This window comes from Ochotona curzoniae, unplaced genomic scaffold, assembly GCF_017591425.1.
Source record: "Ochotona curzoniae isolate NIBS_2020 unplaced genomic scaffold, NIBS_Ocur_1.0 contig_21, whole genome shotgun sequence".
NCBI lineage: Eukaryota > Metazoa > Chordata > Mammalia > Lagomorpha > Ochotonidae > Ochotona > Ochotona curzoniae.
Window position 1 is genome coordinate 8,414,065 of NW_024465322.1, and position 22,862 is coordinate 8,436,926.

At 43.0% G+C, this 22,862-nt stretch overlaps 1 protein-coding gene across 1 annotated transcript in view; it reads right to left on the bottom strand.

Moving 5' to 3' along the window:
• GASK1B (golgi associated kinase 1B) overlaps positions 1 to 22,191 on the bottom strand; it is a 36,757-nt gene extending 14,566 nt beyond the window's left edge. Inside the window, exons 1-2 of the mRNA XM_040971327.1 lie at positions 21,312 to 22,191; positions 8,266 to 8,480 (exon numbers count right to left, since the gene is read on the bottom strand). Coding sequence (XP_040827261.1) covers positions 8,266 to 8,480; positions 21,312 to 22,191 — 1,095 coding nt within the window. The remainder of the gene's footprint in view (positions 1 to 8,265; positions 8,481 to 21,311) is intronic.
• Positions 22,192 to 22,862: the final 671 nt, after the last annotated feature.

Here is a 22,862-nt window from a genome sequence, read left to right on the forward strand (position 1 = left end):
TGTATATTTGACTTTCCAATTAAAAAAAAAAGTGAGTGAATAGTATCCAGAGAGGAATCTTCTGATTGTGGAAGCTAGATTGGCAAGAAGCTATTTCTCCACGGCAAGCATGGGTCAGGGTGGATAAGCCATGCTACGTCAACCATGAGCACAAGATGGAAGAATCCCTGGGAGAGGAAGACACTCCTCCCCGGGAATGACAATGACATTTTGTCAGATTCAAGGGGCAAGAAAAAAAATCTTATCAAATGATTGAAACCTATAGATTTTGATGTGGAATTATATAAACAGAAAATTTTAAAAATCCCTCAATTCAAGTTTGTTGGGTGTAATCAAGTCTTGTAGGCAATTTCCTGTTGTCCGCAATTCCTCGTTTTGTTTATAAAGTTAAATTTAAAAAAAAATACTAAGTTACACTAGCAGAAAAAAATAACATAATGGTTTTAAAGCAAACTATTTAAAGGAAACGCCTGCTAGTCCAAGCAAAGCTTTGTAAATTGACCAAAAGCAATAAGTAAATGCTCTTTGATATCACAGTAAGACTCTGGTTCCAATCTGGGAACAATTTCTTGGCTTCTGCATTGAACATATGTTCCTGAGAACAGACCCTCCCTCGTATCCACCTCCAGCCACACTGCATGTATAGAATCCCAAACCTACAGCCCGGCTGCATCCTGCCCCTCCACAAATGCTGAAACAGGAAGGAGTAGCAAGTTCCAGGAAGGTGCAGTTCATCAATGGCGATGAGAGGAAGAAAGTCCTGAACACAGAAATATCCACGTATTGTTATGCACAGATCCATGTATACTCCTTTGCACGGGGAAATTATTTTAAAGTTAGCCGAAAAGATGCACGCTGATTTCATGACAGTCATCACCTCTCGGGAAAGTGCAAGTGAAGGCCATGGTCATGAGGAAATGGCCACAAGGGACTTGTGTTTATATTCTAAAATAAAGCCTGAATTTCAAAAATGCTGACAAGATAATTACGAAAGAAAGAAATGGAGTATTTTCTATTTGAATTGTGCTTTGGGTTGAATGGCTCAATGAAAGAAACAGATGTGGAAAAAACAGCACTTCTTTTTTAAATCATTTTATGATACAGTTCCATAGATCGTAGGATGTCCCTTATCCCCTCCCCATTTGCCTTTCCCCTCACAGAGTTCCCCTATGTCATTACTATAGTGTAGTTCTTCATACACAGTCATATGTCCATCATTGTGTCATGGACAATAGCAAAGAGTCCAGCATCCTATTGTCAGGATATAGTACAGTTTCAGTGGGAATCCATCTTTGTCTGGAAGTAGAGATGCATACTGCATTGTATCCTCACATCTGGATATTACCATCTCCATCGCACAGCAAATCGATGGGAACTGCCTTTGACCCTGTGGCTCCCTGCAGCACCACGGCTGCAATGAGCAGCCCTGTACTGTAGAAATCAAAGATCCACATAATCCCTCCCAGTATACGCTCTATTTTCAGTATTTAGAGATTTGGAAAATCATACTTGTGTGTACATATAAATACTTATTATGAGTTCAAGTTCTTACGTAGTGGGCTGCTTTATTGACTACTTTATACACACTGTGTTCTATGATAAGGACTTATTGTGCATTATTTGTTATGTTATGCTCAAAACAAAAGTGCGAAGAAAACGAAAACCCAGGGACAGGCTTCTGTTCTAGTGGGAGAGCTGCTTTGTGTTGCCTGCAAGCTGCGTCATAATGCCTCAGCTTGCATCCTAGCTTCTTGCAGGAGCCACTTCCTGCAAGCTGCGTCATAATGCCTCAGCTTGCATCCTAGCTTCTTGCAGGAACCACTTCCTGCAAGCTGCATCATAATGCCTCAGCTTGCATCCTAGCTTCTTGCAGGAACCACTTCCTGCCAACACACACCCTGGGAAACAGCAGATAATGAAGTGGTTGGGTCCCGATGCAAGATGTGGTTTGAGTTCCTGGTTCCCAACCTTAGCCTGGCCTGTCTGGGACGTTGCTGCCATCTGGGTAGCGAATCAGTAGATGAGAACTTCCTCTGCCCTTTTCTCTCTCCTGCTTTCACTCTCTCCCTTTCATTATATCTTTCACGCAAATAAAGTGTTTAACAAATAAACAATTGGGCCCAGTGCGGTAGCTTAGTCGCTAAAGTCAGGATCCCATATGGGCACAGGTCCATATCCCAGTAGCCCCAGCTTCCCATCTGGCTCTCTGCTTGTGGCCTGGGAAAGCAGTAAGGACGGCCCAAAGCCATGTAATGACAGATCAATGCGCTCATCAGTAGCTTTAGGGACTACAAAATGAAGGATTGACCAGATACCACATAGTGTCTAATAGAGGAACTCAGCACCATCTCGATTGAAATGAAATCAGAACTCTAAATGGAACACCAGTATACCTGGAGTGGAGAGAACAGAAAGACAAAGGCACCACAGACGTTCCTACAGAAAACGGTGGCATCAGTTCTACAGGACAAGTGTCCTGGTGTCTCCCACAAGTAGATGGCAAAGGATCAAACGAGGACACAGCTGTAGAGCCTATAAATTAAAAGGAATGCCTGCCAAACGTGAGGTGCAGACATGATGTGGCCCCTGAATCCAACAAACTGGACCCTCATGGAACAATTAAAAATGTAACTGCTGGCTGGATATTTGACTGGAATCATTGCTAAGTTTATTTCAGGTGTTACCATAATGATATGCTTTATGTGTTGAAGTGACACATACTAAAATACAGAGATGGAATAATGTGATGTAAGTGCTTTGCCTCATTTAATTAAGGCAAACATGGGAAGTAGGTAGGATTAGAAATGAAAATAAGCAGTGGTAATGAGCTCTTCATTGCTGAAGATGAGTGACGTGTACATGCGGCTTCATTAGAATAGGCCGTCTTTCACAGGACTTGGAGCTCCACAATAATTTGCTAATGCAGTAAAGGCATCAAAATTTCATCTCCGAATAAAATGGAAGTCTTTGGAGACCATTACTTTTGCAAGAGATGGTATGATTAAAAGCAAAGTAGAGAAGATAAAATCAGCAATAATTTTCACATCCATTTAAGTGGCAACAGGAAAGACCAAATACAAAGAAATTGGTTAAAGTCTCTTATTTAGCATTCTGACCCGTATTAATGAAAGTCTTAATGAATAATACAGTCTTAACGAGAATGCAAAAGGAAAGTTAAAGCCGTGATTTTGAACAGCTGTCAAAATTTCCCAACACCTGAATGTGAGACACTAACAAAGACTCAAAGAATTCAAACCTGGCAGATTTTAAAAGCAATAACTTCATGAATAGGACTAGGAAAGTCAGGAGGCCAAATGGTTAGGTGATGAGGTGGCAGATTTGCTCCCAGATATCAAATCTGAGAGGCTGAGGCGACCACTTGCCACTTAATGCAATTGATTATGTAGTTACCATCCATAAAGAAAGATATCCTTTGTGTCCATGACTAAAGTGGGATGACTTATGTAAAAACGAAATGTCATACATTAAACTCAGCAGAATGACATAACTGAATAACAGAAAATTTAAGTAAAAAATCTCTGGACTGCAAATCAAAACAGTCCAAACAGGCTTTAATAAAAATGAATGCCTGACATAGTTACAGCATTTCGTTTTTAGCACTTTCTTTGTGAAAGCCTCTAAATTACTTAAAAGCATAAGTATGCCTGCACATTTATGTTACATCGCTTACATTATCTCTATGCAACTAAAAAATAAAGCATAAACATTATAAATAACAAATAATTTTCTAGCCAATTGCTTATGTATTAAAATGTGGCATCATTGCCTTATGCACTAGCATTATTTGTTATGTAGCCGCACAAATACTAAAGTAATGAAAATTTTGTAGTGTAATTTTTTTTAATCTCAGGCAATAATTCTTTAAAAGCCAGTAAGATTTTCACAGGAAGAATTAACCAAAAAGAAAGCATTTTACATGGCAAGGCAGATCAATGCACAGAGTTGTTGTCATTGAGTTAATGAGTGTAAGTTTATCATCCATAGCCATTTGAGGAAAAATTGCTATTCAGGAACAGGAGAAACTTCTGTTCACATCATTTCTACCACTCAGGGGAAATTTCCACACCTACAGCCCTTCCCCGTGAAACTGTCTCCCTCCTCTTGCACTGACATGAGCCTGCAGATTCGTATCTTTCCCAATTACTGTCACACTCTCCGTCTATGCTGCATAACGTCCGTTTGCATGAGAATCAATAGCACCTTCCTTCTTTCTCTTGGATGGTAAACTTAATTAAGGCACCTGATGTACTTCCTGCTTTCTCTTTCCTCTGTGAGACTGTGTAGGGCAGATAGGCTCGTGAGCACAAATTGTGAAACTCAAGAGGAAGGAAATGTGTATAACTTGTTTGTTGTTGATGACAGAAGCATAAATTTCCCAGGACAAATCTTTGTTCATTCTTCTCTGTGAAAACACCAACTAATTTCTCATCGAATAAGTAGCTATTCTTAGAAAACGTAATTGCATGAAGGACTCGGCCTAATTGTAAATATATGCAATATTTTCTATTCATTCCATTCTTTTCTGTTTTAAACTCTTCATTATATATATTCCCTTAGCAGAACTAATTATTTCTGCATGTCAAGTAAACAATTATTTTCTTTCCCTTTGGACATCATTAATTTGACATGTCAGGTTTAATGCAACCAAGTAATTTTCTTTGATCAAAAAACAATGCTCTAAATAATTGTGACATTTCCAGACACTGCTACGGATGCAAAACCTGCAAAGTCGAAGGACACAGGGATTTGCCCTTGAGAAATTCGTGGTTTATTGAATACAAAGTAATTAAAACCTAATATAGAAAGATCCATCATGTAAGTGTAAACATCCCTTAGACTATAAATGAATGAAATTATTTTAAAAATAGTGAAAATTAATGAATAAAAATATTCAATCTTAATTTACCTGTTTTCTGACTTTTGGAAGATTAATTATTAATAAGTACTATTCATTGAATGCCTACTATGATAGCATTTCCTAAGGTCTGTGAAAAAAAAAAGTGAAATTAAAAGGGAAACTTATTTTCATGCAAAAAAGATTGCAAAGTTCACAGATAGTTTTTTCATGAAGCACATTTTGTTGAACTTTTCGAAGATCTCTCCTATGAACCAGCCTTTATTCTGAATAATTCAGGTCTAGGCAGACAGTTGCCTGTAGGTTAAGACGCCAGTTGGGATACTCATATTCCACATCACAATGTCTGATTCCCACACTGACCCCCTGCCTCCACCCCCAGCCAATTCAGACCCCAAGAAGAGGCTGGGTTCCTCCAGCCACGTGGAAGGCTTGAGTTGAGTCGCTGCCACCAGCAACTGGCCGCTTGAAATAGTTGGGGATGGAGAATGAGCCAGTGACCCAACAAATAGGAACTTTCTTGCTCTCTCTCTCTCTCTCTCTCTCTCTCTCTCACACACACACACACACACACACACACAAAATATTTAATTTTTCATTTCTATTTATCTTGTGCATATTACTGACTTGTAAAGTTAACAACAAAGTGTTTGATGGCAAATATAAATCAGTGAAGATGGTGAAAGTGTTATGTTTTAGAGAAGGCTAAATTTAGGGAAAGATGAATTCTTACATGGATGGTAATACACTCATTCTTGTGTCAGGGAAAGTATGCATAACATTCGCCTTCCATCCAACAATGGTATTGCTCCCAAGGAAGCCAAGCCAGAAAGAAGCTGAAGCCACATCTCAAAGTTGAGAAATTCCCAGCAACAATTCAAATTTAGCATTCTAACCCACAGCATAATGTCCCAACCATAATACTTTTAATATTTCTTAAGTCAGGAAGCAAGTTTTCTGCATTCCCCAATTTGTTTCTGTTATCTGATATAATCATTTGAGAGAAATGAGACCAAGCCTTGGAAACTCACAGGCTTACTAGAATACGGTCCTTTGTCTTCCTCAGAGGGATGGATTTTTCTCTGGGCAGTTTATTCCCCCACGCTCAAAACTAAAAGACTTGTGTGTGTCTGTCACATTTTACTGACCCAGTAATATAGCCCAGCCTTCGTGAATGTAGACTTGTTAATTGTCTGAAACAAAAGGAGTGCTGTGTCCAGAAGATTAACAAATGGATACTCTATTCCCTTGCCCCTGCTCTGTATCATAGAGCAAGAGATTTGATTGTGTTTCAGGAAAACGGTTTTCTAAGATTGTTCACCAAATCCACCCCATATTTGTGCATTTACAAAAAAACATTCAAGAAGGCGTGTATTTGGGCCTTCAAAGTAACACTTTCAGTGTAACTAAGGAGAGAGATCATTGTGCACAGGCCCAAGTTTGCCCAATTATTTCTTTCATTAATAAAGTGCATCAATCAATATTCTGCACTTCTTATACCAATTTATTTTTAAAGATGTTAATATGGCAAACAGTTTTTCAAGATGCAGACAATATCTGCCTTTGCAGACTATTTTTCCCTGAACAGGACAATAAAGATACTGTATCCTACCGAGTCAATGGAATGTCACGCGGTCGGGTTTTCTGGTAACCTCCCCGAGACTTGAGGACACCAATGCATTATCTGAAGCATTCACTGATCGAACTCTGTATAAATCCCATGCAACAGGAACAAAGCAGCATGTAGTCCACAGGCTGGCTAGCTCATGAGCAGTTAAGTCATCCTTCTCTGACCAGGAATCTCACGTCATCCGCGAGAAATCTGTCAGTCTGTTACAAAGGACTCGGTTAGCTTGCAAGTAAAGCACAAGTTCAGATCCTTGGTAGTTGTTGATAATCACCTCTCCGCTTCACTTTTCCTACAAGTAGAACAGACAAGCAGCTGCCTGCCAGGGCGAGTCTATTCATGTAAGTGCGTCTAGGTCACACACGCCCTGCCTCAAATTGAACTCTCCCGCGTGCACTCCTCACGCTACAGTGCGTCAGTGTTTGCTGCTTCCTGACTTTCCCTCGGCCCAGTCAAGTCACTTGCTCTCTCACGCAGTCTTCAACAGTGACTGCGCCGCTGAGACCGGAAATCATGCTCCCCTTTGTCAAAGTTCCCGTCCGCTAGACCATGACTTCCTGGCTTTCTTCCTGCGGCTTCGTCCCTCTCTAGTTCCTTCCCACACACGCACACACACGCACAACTGACTAAAAGAATCTTTTGCACATACCGTAAGACACTCCTAGATTTCTTCAAGATACTATTTAATGATATAACAGAAAATTAGTTTTTCTACAATGGGGAAAAAATGGTATTCACCAGACTGAAGGGAATAGAAAGATTCTGTGATATCTTTTTGTTTTTTAATTTATTTTTTATTGCAAAGTTAGATCTATAGAGAGGAGGAGAGACAGAGAGGAAGATCTTCCCTCCAATGATTCACTCCCCAAGTGACCGCAACAGCCGGTGCTGAGCCGACCTGAAGCCAGGAGCCCGGAGCCTCTTCCGAGTTTCCCACATGGGTGTAGGGTCCCAAGGCACTGGACTGTCCTCAACTGCTCTCTCAGGCTGCAAGCAGGGAGCTGGATAGGAAGCGGGGCTGCTGAGATACAAACTGGCGCCCGTGTGGGATCCTGGTGGCGCTTTCAAGGTGAGGACTTTATCCACTAGGCTACTGCACTGGGCCCATCTTGTTTAAAGATTTATTTGTTTGTTTTTTATTGCAGAGTCAGATATATAGAGAGAAGAGGAGAGACAGAGAGGAAGACAGTGATATCTTTAGAAAATGGAGAAAAGAGTTGTAAGAAACATGCCATATGACAACAGTCACTCAGTTACGTAGACAGTCGATACTAATATTCTCCAAGCTCAAATTCTAGTGAAAAATTAACCAAAAAATACTGCAAAGAAAGTAGGAGAACCAATAGTATAAGCCGAAATACACTGTGCACTAATGAGGAAAAACCCCCCAACGTGTGCCAGAAATCCCAGCTGCAACTTGTCTTCCGTGTTGCTCTAACTTGGATGAGAAATCTTACCTCTCCAGGTCTCAGACAACTCCCCTCCCAGATGGGGTCAGACTGTAAACGCCCCATTGCCCAATGAATTGCGACTACGTGAGTATGACTACCTTGGGATGAGTAGAACATTCCTCTTTCAGATACTAATAAAAAGCTTCAGGGATATTTATGATTAACTCCCAAAAGAATATAAGATTTGGTAATGCTTGACAGAACTTAAAGCTAGGTCTTCCTAGAATCCGCAGATGCTGCAAGCGCCTTCATATCAGAGTCACTGTTCCCATCAGTCATCAAGGACCACTTACTGGATTCCATCAACTTACCTGTAACAAAAAGTCAAACAGCGCCACCTTGGACCACTCGTGGTGATGGACTTCGGTACAGCCCCATTCAGGTTTGGGGGCTCGGCCATTCTGCCAACACTTCTGTTTCAGCAGCTGCTGGTAAGCTCCCCAGGTGAGCTTGACAGAAGAATGGGTGTCGTTACTTGCTGGAGATAATGATGGGTCCCAGAGGATGATGGGACACGGGCGGCCATCTAAGGAAATCGGAGAAAACACGCTTTCAGCCTGCTGTCAGCTGCATGGATATGCTTGCGCAGGAACTTTAATCTCAGTCTCACCTGCACAAGAGCTGGATTGAAAGAAACTGTCCTAGAAGCTTCTAGAATTTTGAGATGTTTTGCTGAAACTCTGATACATTTGTACTCCACTTATACTTCCAGTTGAAAGTCTTATAAAGTGGAAGGTTATTGTTAGACAACAAAACAATTTGAACACAATACTTTATAGATGTGGCAGGAATCGGCTACTAACCACTAATAACAATGTCCTCTCTGGTTAGTGTGGTTTTATTCCACATCTAAAAGCAGCTACCACAGAAAAGGAAAGAACCCAGACATTTATAATTGTCTGTGGAACATCTGAGTGGGACTGCTGTCTATTTGTAGTAACAACTGCCTGACTTTCTGAGGCCACATTACGATGTTAGGAAGAAAAGGCATTTTCAGAAGGCGCAAATGTCTAAATGAAATCGTATGGTTCACACCAATCACTGGAATCTCCAAAGATGGGAAAAAATACTAAGGTTTGTTGTTGTTGTTTAGATAGAAACCACGCAAGCCTGACAGCACTCCTCAAAATGCATCATTCATTCACATATATCCCCAAAAGCAAGTCAACTGCATGCGCATAGCTGGATTCTAAAAATAATAATAAAAAACTAGTACTCATCTTGTTTTAGTCTGACTCTTGATAGTTTAGAAATGCAATTTCTTTCATTGCTAAACTGGGTAAAGAATGATGAGCCCCAATGAAGTCATCATAAACAAGGAAGACCGTGATCCAAGCACATTAAACAACACTTCAAGCTGAGAGCCAGTACCACCGCTCCCAAGCCCCTTCCTGCCAAATAAAGCCAGAGAGAGAGTGTGTCGAGCAGCTTTGCTTATGACTTAAAAATCAGAATAATGCTTTTGAAAAGGATAGACAGAACTGCAAAGAGCTGAAAAAAATCCCACTTCAGGCATGCTTAACAGGAACAGCCCTGAGCAGCGGAAGCGTCTGCATGACTGGAGTGCAGACCTGTCACTGGAATTCTTGAAATGCCTTGAAATGGCCTCGGTTGATCTCACCCTATACCTTCATTCCTGTTTGTTAGGAATGTTTATGTTGCCAGCTGGCTTGCTGGGCTTTTGATATGGTTCTTTCCAGTCTCCTGTGAGAAACAGTCAGATTCCCTCACCACTCCTACACATGGTGTCACAAAGCTCGGTCACTTTGATAGCATTCATCCCATCATTCTCATCACTTGTATTTCAGTTTTGTTTGAAAGAGAAACTTCTTGTTTTAGCCTTGCAGTTGCTACCTAAGCAGGTGAAAAACCCTTTGGATTGTGGAAAATATACTAGCAACATTGATTGACACAGTTTGGAGAGAAGAGAAAAAGCAAGGAGACATGAAATGAAAACAAAACACTTCATTCATGATACTACCTGTGTCTCCTATCTAGTGCTTTTTAGTGAGTTGGGGCTGCTAGAACCTCATTATCCTTTTAGGTATAAGGTTGTTTCAAATGTGCCTATTGCCAATACTGTGCCAGGGGGCTGGGGACACGAGGGAAGCCCCTTGTGCAGAAGCAAATGTGTCAGGACCAGTGAAACCAAACGCGAAGACAAAGCAACCAGGCTTTCAAAGGCGTGCACTTGAGCCGCTGGAGCAAAACACGAAGCAGACCCATCCATCAGTGTCTTTGGACCAAAGCTATACACAAATAGCACTTTGCATTCCAGGGCTAGGAAGTGTTCAAAGGGGTGAGACCTAATGCTGACCTTTAAGAACGCAAATCAGTCAGGACAGGCCAGCAGCCCTGGGAGCACAGGAATGAGCCATGGAAGGAACTGAACATTTTGGGGTTGTCTCAGTGCCGGCTTCTTATGGTGAAAGTTATTCAAAGTAAAGCCACTCATCTTAGTCAATATGAGAAAACATAAATATGTATAATTCAAATAACAGAAATCAAAATCATCTCTAACCTCATGTTTCAGTGATATGTTCTTTATCCCCTCCCCCACCTACCCCAGGGTTTTCTGTTACTTTCTTTTTCACTGCTTTTTTAAAATTTGTTCACTGCTTTTTTAAAAGATGAGGTTTTTAGGGTTGGAATTCAGACTCTCAAATCATATGGACTTGTTGAATTTTGGTCACTTTTTAACTTAATAATATGAGGCAGGTTGTGTAACCTCCCTAAACCCTGTTATTCCTCTTGTGTAAAATGAAATTAGCAGTGCCTTCCCAATCTGACTTTGTTAGTTCTCAGTAAGATTACATTTTAAAAATTATCAAACTGAGACCAGTTTGAGAGCAGTTAGGACCCTGATGGCCCCATCAGAGGACCTGGGTTCAATTCTCAGCTCTTACTCCTCTCTCCAACTCCTTGCCGACACACACCTCTGGATGCTTGGGTTCCCATCAGCCGTGGGGGAGACTGGAGTTTGTTCATGGTTCTTGGCTCCGACCTTGGCCCAGCTCTAACCACTAGAGGCATTTCAGGAGCCAATCAACAAAGGAAAATTCTCATTTTCTCTCTCTCTAACCCTACATCTGCATCTCCATACACCGCTCTCTCTCAAAATAAATAAGGTATGAGAAAAATTAAATGAAAATAGTTAGAATTCTCAATTTGTTGCCTTCACAAATACATGCCTCAGAGAGATTTGCCTGTAATTGTTACTACATCTCTACATTAAACGTCCACAGAATCCATTGGTCTTCAACATATATCTTTATTATTTATTGAACAAATACTATATGCCAAGCACTATTCCTAAACCTGAAGCTAAATAAATGTTGATTTTTTTTTCCTTTCTTCGCAGTTACATTTCTATCATGGGAAAGAAGCCAAAATTATCTAAAGAAAGCAATAATTGGAGAATCACCCTTCATATAGTTTTTCATAATTCATTAAATGTTAGATCATAGGCATTTATCTTGCAGGGCACCACTGCTGTTGCGATGCAGTAATCTGATCCAGTGCTCAGTACATGTAAGTGGCCAGCGGTAGATATTTTAACTTTGAGTGGCCATACAACCATGCAACTGTTAATTCAGTGACAGCATGAAAGTCACCACAGCCCTATTTCAATACAATTGGTTAGCGCTTTTTCCAGTTAAATTTTATTATGGCCTGAAATATGCATTTCACAGTGTTTTTAACAGTTTTTCATAACAGTATTATTTCCATTTTTATCAACCACTTTGAATCGTAGAGACCATTTTTTGGTTTACAAAACAAAAGCAAGCTGTGTACCATCTAAGTATGTTCATCTCTATTACACTGGGAATAGTATATCTTATTTGCCATTTATCTATTTTAGATCACCAAATATTTTTTGAAAGGCACATTTTCCATACTGGTCTTTAAATTTATCCGCAAACTGGCAAAGAAAACATTCCAATGATAGAAATAGCAGGTGTGGGCCTGGCACGATAGCCTAGTGGCTAAATTTTCCCCTTGGGCTAGGATCACATATGGATGCTGGTTCATGTCCTGGCTATTCCACTTCCCATACCGCTCCCCGCTTGTGGCCTGGGAAAGCAGTAAATGATAGCCCAAAACCTTGGGACCCGGCACTTGCATGGGAGACCTGGAAGAAACTCCTGTCTCCTAGCTTCAGATCAGCTCAGCTCCAGCCATGGTGGCCACTTGGGGCATGAACCGGTGAACAGGAGATCTTTTTCTCCATCTTTCCTTCTCTCTGTAAATTTGCCTTTGCAATAAAAATAAACAAATCTCTAAGAAAAAAAAAAAGGTAACAGGTGTTCCATTAATATCATGTGTCATGTCCCTGAGGCAGAATTTTTTTTAAACATTTATTTTTATTACAAAGTCAGATATACAGAGAAGAGGAGAGACAGGGAGGAAGATCTTTTGTCCCTTGATTCACTCCCCCAAGCAACCGCAACGGCTGGAGCTGACCCAATCCGAAGCTAGGAGCCCAGAGCCTCTTCCAATCTACCATGTGGAGCAAGGTCTCAAGGCTTTGGGCCGTCCTTGACTGCTTTCCCAGGCCACAAGCAGGGATCTGGATGGGAAGCAGGGCCAATGGGATTAGAACCGGTGCCCATATGGGATCCCAGTGTATGGAAGAAAAGGACTTTAGCTGCTAGGCTAGCACAGGGGGCCCAAAGGCAGGATATTTTTAATGCTATAGAATGAAGACATTCTTCCCCACCCTGGCAGAGTACCTCAAAGGAGTTGCCAAAGCACAAGAAGGGAGCAGAGTGACTGAGTGGTGGAAGCTGCAGTTCCTTCCTGCTGTGTGTGAGCCCACGTGGCCCTCACAGATGATGCGAGTTCCTCACCAGGCTCCAGATCTCAGAGCAACGAGATGCTACCGTGAGGAGAATTCCACCTCCTCTAAAAGATGGCGTTGAGAGGCATTAGATGAGCTTTGATAGGTCTGGAAGGGTGACAGAAAAGTAGGCTCTGAAAACAGGAAACCAGTGAAGGCAGCTTACTCTGAAGCGCTTCGGAGACGAGCAGCATGCATATCCACACATCCAGGACTGTCACAGTGATGCAGGGCCACGCTCCCTGGAGACATCTTAAGGGTGAAGAGAAAATTCTAACTGTCAGAGCAGTGAGAAAGCAAGTTTTTAAAGATGTGTGGTGCTCACGTGGATTAAAGGGTACATAGCTGTGAGAAATGAGACTTGTCACTGCAGCGTCCTGTTTCTGAAATCTAAATGTTTCCCCTGAATTTTTATGTTCTCCCAGGTCTTTTCCAACTAAAAAAAAAAAAAAAGGCATTCTCCTCAGAAAATGAACATGAAGATTCACCAAAAATGAATGCTTTACCCAGTCAGCTTTGTCTGTATTTTTAAGATGTCTCTTCACTTTCAGCCTCGGCTGACTGGTTTTTATTCAGCCACAGGTGAATGCTAAGGCGGCGGGTGAGGTATTGAATGTTAGCCAGCATCTGTCACTGAGCGGAGATCAGTAAAAATGTCTTGGATGCTGAAACTGAGCTCATGGGCCAAGTTCCAGGACTTCTTGCAGACAAGACAAAAAGGAAGTGGCATTCCCTCTTGGAGCCCTTCATTTAAAATGGCCATAAAACCCACTGCAGAAAACAAAAGGCAGTCAAAACTTGAAGGACATCTTTGTTATAAAAAACAGACTCAGCCGGGCTCCATCACAGCGGCCAACCGCACACCAAGGGGAAATCTTCAGCTGCTTGCCCCCGTGCAGAAGGCAACTGTTGATACTGTCGCGACTCCAACAATACTGGAGCGGGTGTCTAGTGATCCCTTTGTACTGTTTTAATTTCTCACAGTGATTGACACTGTGGGATTTTTGGCAACAACAACAAAAACAAAATATTAGACTGGAGTGAAAAAGCAGCTAAGAAGTCCTGACTTGAAGCTGTTGAATATTGGTGAGGTTGACAGATGTGAGCAGGGAGTGAAGAGAAAGGCAGGACCTGTGACGGTCTTAAGCAGGAGAGAATTCAAAGGACTAGATGATATTTTACAATTGCTCAGGAATTCACATGCTGTTCATTTACTTGTTTGTTAAGGATGTATTTATAAGTGACTCTGTTTTCTGTGGATCTATTTCATTCCACAGTTTCAGCAGAACGAATTCCGATGGGGAATGTACTGGAAACCAAGGCCTTACGAGACTCCAGCCTCAGGTAAGAGCTGAGCATGACAAGAGTCTAGAGTTCATAGAAATAGAGAATACACATATACACTTGCCAGTTGAACAAGTGTTTTAAAGAGAAGCAGGGAAGAACCAGAATAAAAGCTGAGCTCCTGCCATAAAACCAGGAGGTGAGAATCCCCGTGCCCAAGGAAAGTGCTGAAACCCCACAGTTAATGCCAGGTGAGGTGCCATCGCTGATCACCCAGAGAACCTCAGAAAGGGAATTGATGGCGGGGTCCTGGGCCATTGCTGATGTCGTTGGGGGTCTCTATCATCTTGAGCTGTGCCCTTCAGACATCCTGCCCAAGGCATGAGGCACTGAGCTCTCTGCCGCCAGAACACCTTCCAAATCCCCCCCACAGAGTTATAGGATCCCAAGAATAACAGAAAATTAACACTTCATATAATACAAATGAATAAGCAATGTGAAGAGTTTATGACTTAAGAGCAAAGGAGGGGATGGAATGACAGGATTCTATCTGTCTGTACCTGCAGATTCTGCATGGCTGACCAAATTCTGGATACAGGCATATCTATGCAACTAAATCATTTTACACCTTTTAGAATGGGTCTTTTCCAAAAGACCAAAAATAGCCAGTGTTATGGAGCTTCTTCAGAAATTTAAAACTCTGTGATCCAGTAATCCCACTCCTGGGGATGGATTCAAACGAATTGTCACCAGGATATCAAAGCCGTAACTGTGCGTAGTCCATCAGAGCCTTCCTCACATTGGTCACAGCATGGAGATAAGCTAGGTGTCCATCGGTGGGTGGATGGGCAAAGAAAATGTGCAGAGACACAATGGAATGTTATTCAGTCTTTTTAAAAAAGGAGAACTGCTGTAATTCGTGACCACATAGCTGAATCTGCAGAATACCACTGTAAAGCAAATCAATTAGGGGCACACCTTCATGCCATCAAAAATCATAAAATCAAAAATGGCTGAGCTCACAGAACCAGAGAGAATAATGGGTACCAGACTCTTGGAGAAAGTTATGGAGAAGGAGAGGGAAAGATTATCTACAAAGTTTCAATCAGACAGGAGAAAGTAGTAAGGATACAAAGTTTCGATCAGGAAGAAGTGGTAAGGATACAAAGTTTCGATCGGACAGGAAGAAGTGGTAAGGATACAAAGCTTCAATCAGACAGGAGGAAGTAGTGACCCAATGCCCAGCGTGCTGGCTACAATCAAAATATATTGCATATTTCAACATTGTTGAAAGAGTGCATCTTAAATGTTTTTTATAAAAACACGTGCAGTATGTGGAGAATTTTCTATAATCAGCCTGATTAGCTGTTCCTTTTTTATTACCATGTATCAAAACATCACATCATTCTTGATCATAAGAATCATAGTATTGTCGATTAATAACTGATAAAAAGAAATCAATTCCTGGATATTTAGAATATATTTTGTCAAACGAAAAACCAAATGTGTTTACCTATATCGTTGGTTTGCAAGTCACAGTTCATTTTCTGTAGGTTGAGCTGGGTTCATACAATCTCCCACTTTTCTGCAGTGGCACCTCTGTGCGACACTCAGAAAGCAGGAAGCAGGAACGGCTTGGGAATTTCTCCCTTGTGGATTACTTAATCCAAATCATCAGTTCTACTTTAAAAAAAAAAAAAACGATTTGTCCTTGTTTGTTCTTTTTGAACCTTTGACTAATGAGCAGGAATTCTACATTCCTGGACTGGCCTGGACTTGCGCCAAATAAATGAACATTCACAACCCCTTCCTGTCTTGACGTTCCGTTGAAAAGACATTAAAAAAAGAAGAAAAAGAACATCAATCAAGTTTGACTCCAGAGCGTGGTGATGGCATGGTCACTTTGCAGAGGAAGCCTTGGTAACACCAAGGTGACCCAGTCCTGGATAATTCAGTGTTGATTACAACAGCTGAAAAGGAGCCATGCATTTCTGACCTTGTCACCATGCAGAGCCCATGTGCGGACAGCCCTCCATCACACCCTGCGGAGATTGCCCTGTCGGTGCAAGATAAACTCCACACAGAGCACACACTCACACTCACTCCCCAGTTTCATCTCACTTCAGCTCCCCAATTCACCATTCATCCATTCATCTCCCCAACTCACCCATCCATCAGACTAGTTGCAGTTTCCTGAGCGCCTCTGCCTCCATAGCTTTAACATTCGTATGTCCTCCCCACCTTGGTACACCCACCCGTCTCTGCCCGCAGTGACATTTTAAGAGCTTGCTCTGGCTTTATCTCTTCTTTGTAATTTCCCTACCTATTCTCCTCCATGTACATTCCAGGCTGAAAAGATTTTCTCTGTACCAGCAGATACTACTAATATAATATAATATAATATAATATAATATAATATAATATAATATAATATAATATAATATAATATAAACATATACATGCATTGAAGTGTTGTTCTTCTTGCATGGTATATTTATTTAGCTGTCTCCTTACTTAAGAACTTTCAAGGAATTGGGAATGTTTTTCCTGTATCATTGGATCTGTAATTCCACATGATTCCATATGAATGCCTTGGCAAATTGATAAGTTAATTTTTTCAGAATTCCCCAATGTTCATGTATTGCTTTTAGGTTCCAAGGAGTTGTCATTTGCACCAGAATAAAACATTGGTTGCTGTGACATTCTAGAAAACTGGGAGTTCCATGTCATCACTCTAATGAATTAAAAAAGATTCGAAGCTTCATAAATAGAGCCAGAGGTATATTGGTTTCTGTGACCTCATTATTTTCTCCTGGAACAGTGAAAACAGCACTGCCTGCCTCTTCCTGACCTCAGATGACGGTAAAGCAGAGAAGCCGTTAAGGTATTGTGACTACATGCAGGAATCGAGGTGCACAGCACTGGACAAAGCAGACGATGGCGTGGGTAGACGCTGAGCCAGGGAAGTGCCAGGCTGCAGGCATTGGAGCCTGACATGTGATGCGAAGTGACAGCAGCAGAAAACAAGACAGAGCACGAAGAAGGAGGCTGTGGCGTGCTCTCACCCTGGCTGCGTCCCAGCCCCACTGAACACTCCCCGTGGGCCGCGAAGAGATACATGTTATGCTCTGAGCCTTGGATTCTCTTCAGAAAATTCCTACAGGGATATCTGACATGTGGGGTGGTTCTGGTAATGCGATAACGAATGTCAAGTTCTCAACATGTTACGAAGAGAGACACTACTATTCTCAACCATGGACGTTGAGGTTTGTCCGTAAGTGGAAATCAGCTCAAAAACTGAATGATAGTAAGAGATAGTATCAATAAAAACTGCTGTGTATTCAGCACTGTTACATGTTCTTCCTATCAGCTCAGTTCTCATGAAAAGTCTGAGTACCATAACCATCATTATTTTTATTAGCAGCATCCCTGCTATCTGATGAAAACAGAGTGTACAAATAGAATAAATAACTTATTCCCAGTATCTAGGACAGGGCCTAACACATAAAATCGGTCACTGAATTGAATTGATCACAGCTGAATTAGAACGAAACCGCAGTGTTCGCCCATCAGTGGAGGCAGAAAGGGCCGTCCAGCCCCACTAAACCTGTGAGTCCCTAGACCAGCCAGAGGCAGTGGCTCAGTCCCTGTGGAAAAGTCATGAGCTTGAAATCAGGAAGGTGCTGACTGAATCCAGAACACCATAACAGTACGATTTTCGCCGGGCTATCAAGTCTGTGAATGAGTCACTGGTGTCCACTTCGAGGGGACATGAATTCTTGACTGTTCTCTGCAGTGACAGGAGAGGAGCTGACACGTAGCAGGTACTGCATGGACATTTGTTAGAGGAAAAAGAGAACTGTGATCCTGTAGAAAGGCACACGTTGAGTCGGTAAGGGATGTGTATCTTTTATGGGGTGAGTACTAAGGCCGCCATTTATCGCCTCTTCTATCCCAGTCATGTCTGGGATCAGGGGACGCAGTCCAACAGCACAGCAGGGAAGGTTGCCTGGTCCCCTCAGTCTGCCTGGGAAGGTATGTAGTGAGCAAACAAAAGGACGCTAAAGGACAGCGCTGCCTTAGAGCCCAGCTCAGTCAACTTTTGTTCACTGATGAATGAATGTATAAAGCTGACCAGTTCAATTGGATTGCTAAAGAAATAGCCTTGGGCCTTTCCGATAAAGAACAAACACAGTATGCTTCCAATCAAAGTTTTCAACAAGGAAACATAACTTGATGCGCCACCAAGTCAGCATTTTTAAGATTTGCAAATACATCACAGAATGCAAGAGTTAGAAGGCGCAGTGTTTCCAGGTTGTAGGGGCATCAGGCCTGTCCTCTAAACTCCCAACACAGCCGCTCTGTCACTTCACAGCCTGACTCAACAGCGGATGGGAAGCTGTGACGCCTGCACCTAGGCTACTGTGCCGGCAACGCAGAACTCACAGTGCTACATGGACTTGAAGAGTGCACAAAGCACACGCACTATCTCTCCTGTAAGAAGAGGCGATGCAAATTGAAAAACAGTGAGCGACTTGGGATCCACCATGAATTTCAATGGAAGCTAGTGGAGTGTCTGTAGTTTGTCTTCCAAGCAGCCTTGACATACAGAATTCCTGGAACCAAGCTACCTCGATTCAGTATGACAGCTCTACGGCAATAAAGCAGGATCCTAAAAATAACGCATGCATAATGCATCTCCCGTGGTGGGCAGGAGAAGTGCAGTGCTGCCGTGCGGCTGAAACGGCGCCCCCGAAGATTCATTCACATTATTCTGCAGGCCACAAGGGCGGCTTGGACAAAACCACTAAATCGAAGGCTGTGGAAGGCTGCTGCCTTTGCTTTGCATCTGTGCTTGAATTGCACATGGATGTGGTCTTCTTTGTGTCCTGCATAAATGCTTTAAAATATATATGTATATTTCTTAAATTATCCAGATGTATCAGCACCGGCACACAGTGGCTGGTGATTTTCACAATAATCTGAAACACCTGCAGGGCTAGTTTGGCAAAATAAGAAAAAAGTTAAATCCTGTTTTCATACATTGATTGTTTGTTTATAGGATGCTCTGCTGGGTCAAGCCAGATCACCACAGAAATCTATGAATAACCTAGATTATTCCTGCAGAAACTCATTATCAAATTATCCTGCAGCATAATGCCAAAAGACCATATTGATGGTTCTCGTAAGTCGTTTCAACCTTATTATTCACATTATAAAGAGACTTCTACAGCTAATTTCCGTTACCTCCACAATAACCTCTTGATGAGATCTCCAAGGAGATATACCAGACTGGATTTAGGACTAAAGATGGTAGTACTTGTCCTGAGTATTGGAAGCCGCAGACAAATATAGATTTACTATTTAGAGCCCACAAGACAAGCCAAGAATGCATTCCTGCAGTCATTCAAAGTATTTATTGAGTAGCTACTATGTGTCAGATTCTCCATGAGCATCCACAGACGCAGCAACAGGGAAAGAGGAAATGGTTGAGTCTCCAGACTCAGATACTAGTGGCAAGAAATGAACATTGTGTAATAAAAAAACAGAATGAACCAGAAATAGATTCTGGATAACTAATTGGGCTCCATTATACCCTTAAATATGTCTAAGAGACTCAAATGAATCCAAATTGAACTAAGAAAATAGGAAAGGGCTTAGAAGGAAAATACACATTTCTATGGAGAGCAGAAGAAAGATACAGGTCAGGAAAATAGTAGAACTACGTGGATGGAGAGAGAGAAGAAGAATCCAAGGTCTTCTCTATCATGACCAGAGCTGGCCTGCTGATACACTTCGCACTGTTCTAACAGTCTACATACACAGATATTTAAAGCTTAAAGCTCAGCTTTGACTAACATTTGGTGAAATGTTAGAGGGGATTTGTCACACTTGTCCTAATCGTGGTGAACCACTTGTGACTTTGAGACTTCACACCTGTGAACCAGAAGCACTCAGACATGAAGCAGCCTAAGAAATGCCACATAGTACCAAGAGCTGACACTTCAAGAAGTATCCATTCTCTCTGAATTCCCTGGCTTGCTGAGTGGTCCTTCCTACACCCACACTCTGCCATCCACCATCTACCAGGGGGCTCTTTGTCCCACTCTGTAATCTGTCGTTTGGATTTTCAGCTAACTGTAAGCTTAAATAAACAAGAAGTCCCCATTCTAAAACTGAGTTAGTAATAGTCCCAGAGTCATTAGAAATGCAAGTTGGTTCTTGGCCACTCCGGGGACTTTAATATGTTCCCGACTCCCTGGAAACCTCACAGAGAAGCAAGGGTTACAGTTACAAGGCAGAAGCATCTTCTGAGTTCACAATCTCTTTGGGGTCCGTTTTAGTCTCGTGTGTTAGCCTGGATTCATCGATGTGACTTCTGGGACCATTCTACACTCCAACACAAGCCCATGACTCACTGTACTTTGGATTTAAACCGTGGAACAGCCTCAACAGTCAGAGAAAATCCGTACTATGACAGAGAAGTATGGCCGTAGACCAAGAGTTTCACTTGTGACAGCAGTCAGCACTTACCTACCCCGGAATTTGTCAACAAAACTTCTGTAGCCCAGCAAAGAGCGTCTCAGAAATGAGGCTCAGGAAATGTGCAGTCAAGCGCTTGAAGAAACTGCCTGCCCGGGGCATAGACATATTGAACATTTCACCTTTTTTGGGCTAATTTTTTAGATTTGTTTAACAAAGGAGTGAAACCTATTATTATATGAAAAAAAAAAGAAAAAAAAGCAAGTATCTCAATGTCACGTGTTCTGGCTCTGAGCCTCTGAAGAGTGCATCTGCTTAAGAAAGATAATCCACTTCCTCCTTACTTTTAAAAACTTGGCAAGAACGCAAGCTGGTCCCCTGGTAGCTTATACTAGCATGCCTGACCGTCAGCAAGTTCTATGCCTCCACCAGGCTTCTTCATCATGCAAATTACCATTGGTGTTAATTAGATTTAATAAGCCGCCGGGAAGTGCAGCAAGGGACCATGGAGAGCATTGTAAGCTTACTCTTGCGTGTCCAGCACAGCATTTCCCTGGAACTCTCATATCCTCCCCGGCTGGGAAAAATAAAGACTGCCAAGTGCATGGAAAGACACGCTGCTGCTGCTGCTGGAACTGCTTCTGCTGAGATCCAAATGGGAGACGTGGGTGGAGAAAAGGCATTTCAAAAAAGAAAGAACGAACCCGAATGTGCAACAGCTGCAAATAACGAAGCGCGCTCATCTGTTACCTTGGATGAACTCCGATTTCCTGCTCACGGACGGCAGGGTCCTGTTGAGGCCCAGGATCCTGTCCAGGTGGAAGGCAAACACCTCACTCATGTCCAGGGGCTGCTTGAGCAGCCCGCAGGGGCTAGGGCCACAGCGGGGTGCAGCGCCAGAGGCACCCCCCTCCAGCACCAGCAAGAGGGCCCCACGCCCGGAGAAGTCGTGTTGGAATCCCGCCACCGCACCGTCTGCCAAGAGCCGCATTCTCCGGATGTCATCTTTGCTCAGCCACGAGGGGGCGCGCTCGCTGTAGATCCTGATGTTGCTCTCCTGGACCTTGGGCAACTGCACACCCCGCACCCGTCTCCATGGTCGCTCTCCAAGGTTGGCCAGGTAGCCTCCCTGAGCATACCCTGGCATTTCTGCATCAGCTGCCCTGGCAGGTTCCGGTTGAAGAGATGGTCCAGCCAAGGCCTCCTGGGCGGGGACCGCAGATGCCACCACATACTTCTTCCTGCGCTTGGGTTTCACCGTGCCACGGATGTTGGCAGGCTTGCTGCGCTTGGAGCGTAGGGTAATGTACACCACGTTGGGCTGCAGGGTGGTCCCGTTGCCCTGGGACTCCGGAGGGGCCAGGGTGCCATCCAGGGGTATCTCAGCGAGTGAGGCCTCCGCTGCGTCACGGCTGTGCTGTGGCCCCTTTGCGGCCACCTGTCCGTGCTGCAGAGAGGCCCGTCCCACCTGACTCACCAGGAAACCCAGGTAGATGGCACAGGCGGTGCCCAGCAGGAGGTTCCTCCTGGTCCTCGGACGCCGGCTGCTCCAGAGCTTGCGTGCCCGCACCACGCACAGCGAGCAGAGGAGCCAGTTTATGAGTCGCCCGGGCTCGTCCGGACAGGTCATTTCTTGGCCGCTTGCACATGTTGAGCGGAGCTCAGCGTCTGCCCCTGGCCCCTGCCGGCGTGATGCATGGTCTCCTGGATTCAGCCCGCCTGTGTGCCTGAGTGGTCTCCAGTGGGCAGCGGTGGAAGGGAAGCGCCGGTGATAGAGGTGGGAATTTTTTTTTTTTTTTTTTGACACCACAACAAACGTTTTAAACTCCTATCAGCCTCCCCGAGGAGAACTGTGGCGACTTGTGGGAATGAATGGAAACAGAGTTCACTGAGTCACACAGTCTCAGCCCACTTCAATTCCTATACAAGAGGAGAGAGTAACCCTTTCCTTACAAAAGTCAACAGGGGAGGAGGGCCGGGAGCTGCTGCCAAGACAGACTCGTTTTAAAGCAGTGAAAACAAGCCACAAAAATCCAAGAACATTTTCTGACTTGTAGTGAGAGCCATTTCATTTGACTCTGAAGCAAAGCCAGGTGACAAACCTGACTGTTCGTGAAATTCGGAAATAAGACAAATGACAGACAGTGATGCAGAATCGACACTATCCCACGGCCGTTTGTAAGAGTCCTTCATTAACTGATGGACCAGAAGCACCGAGTGTTAATACTCAAACTGCACACATATATTTTCTTTATGTAATGGCCAAAAAAAAAGTTTCTCCACCATGTGTTCCGTTAGCTC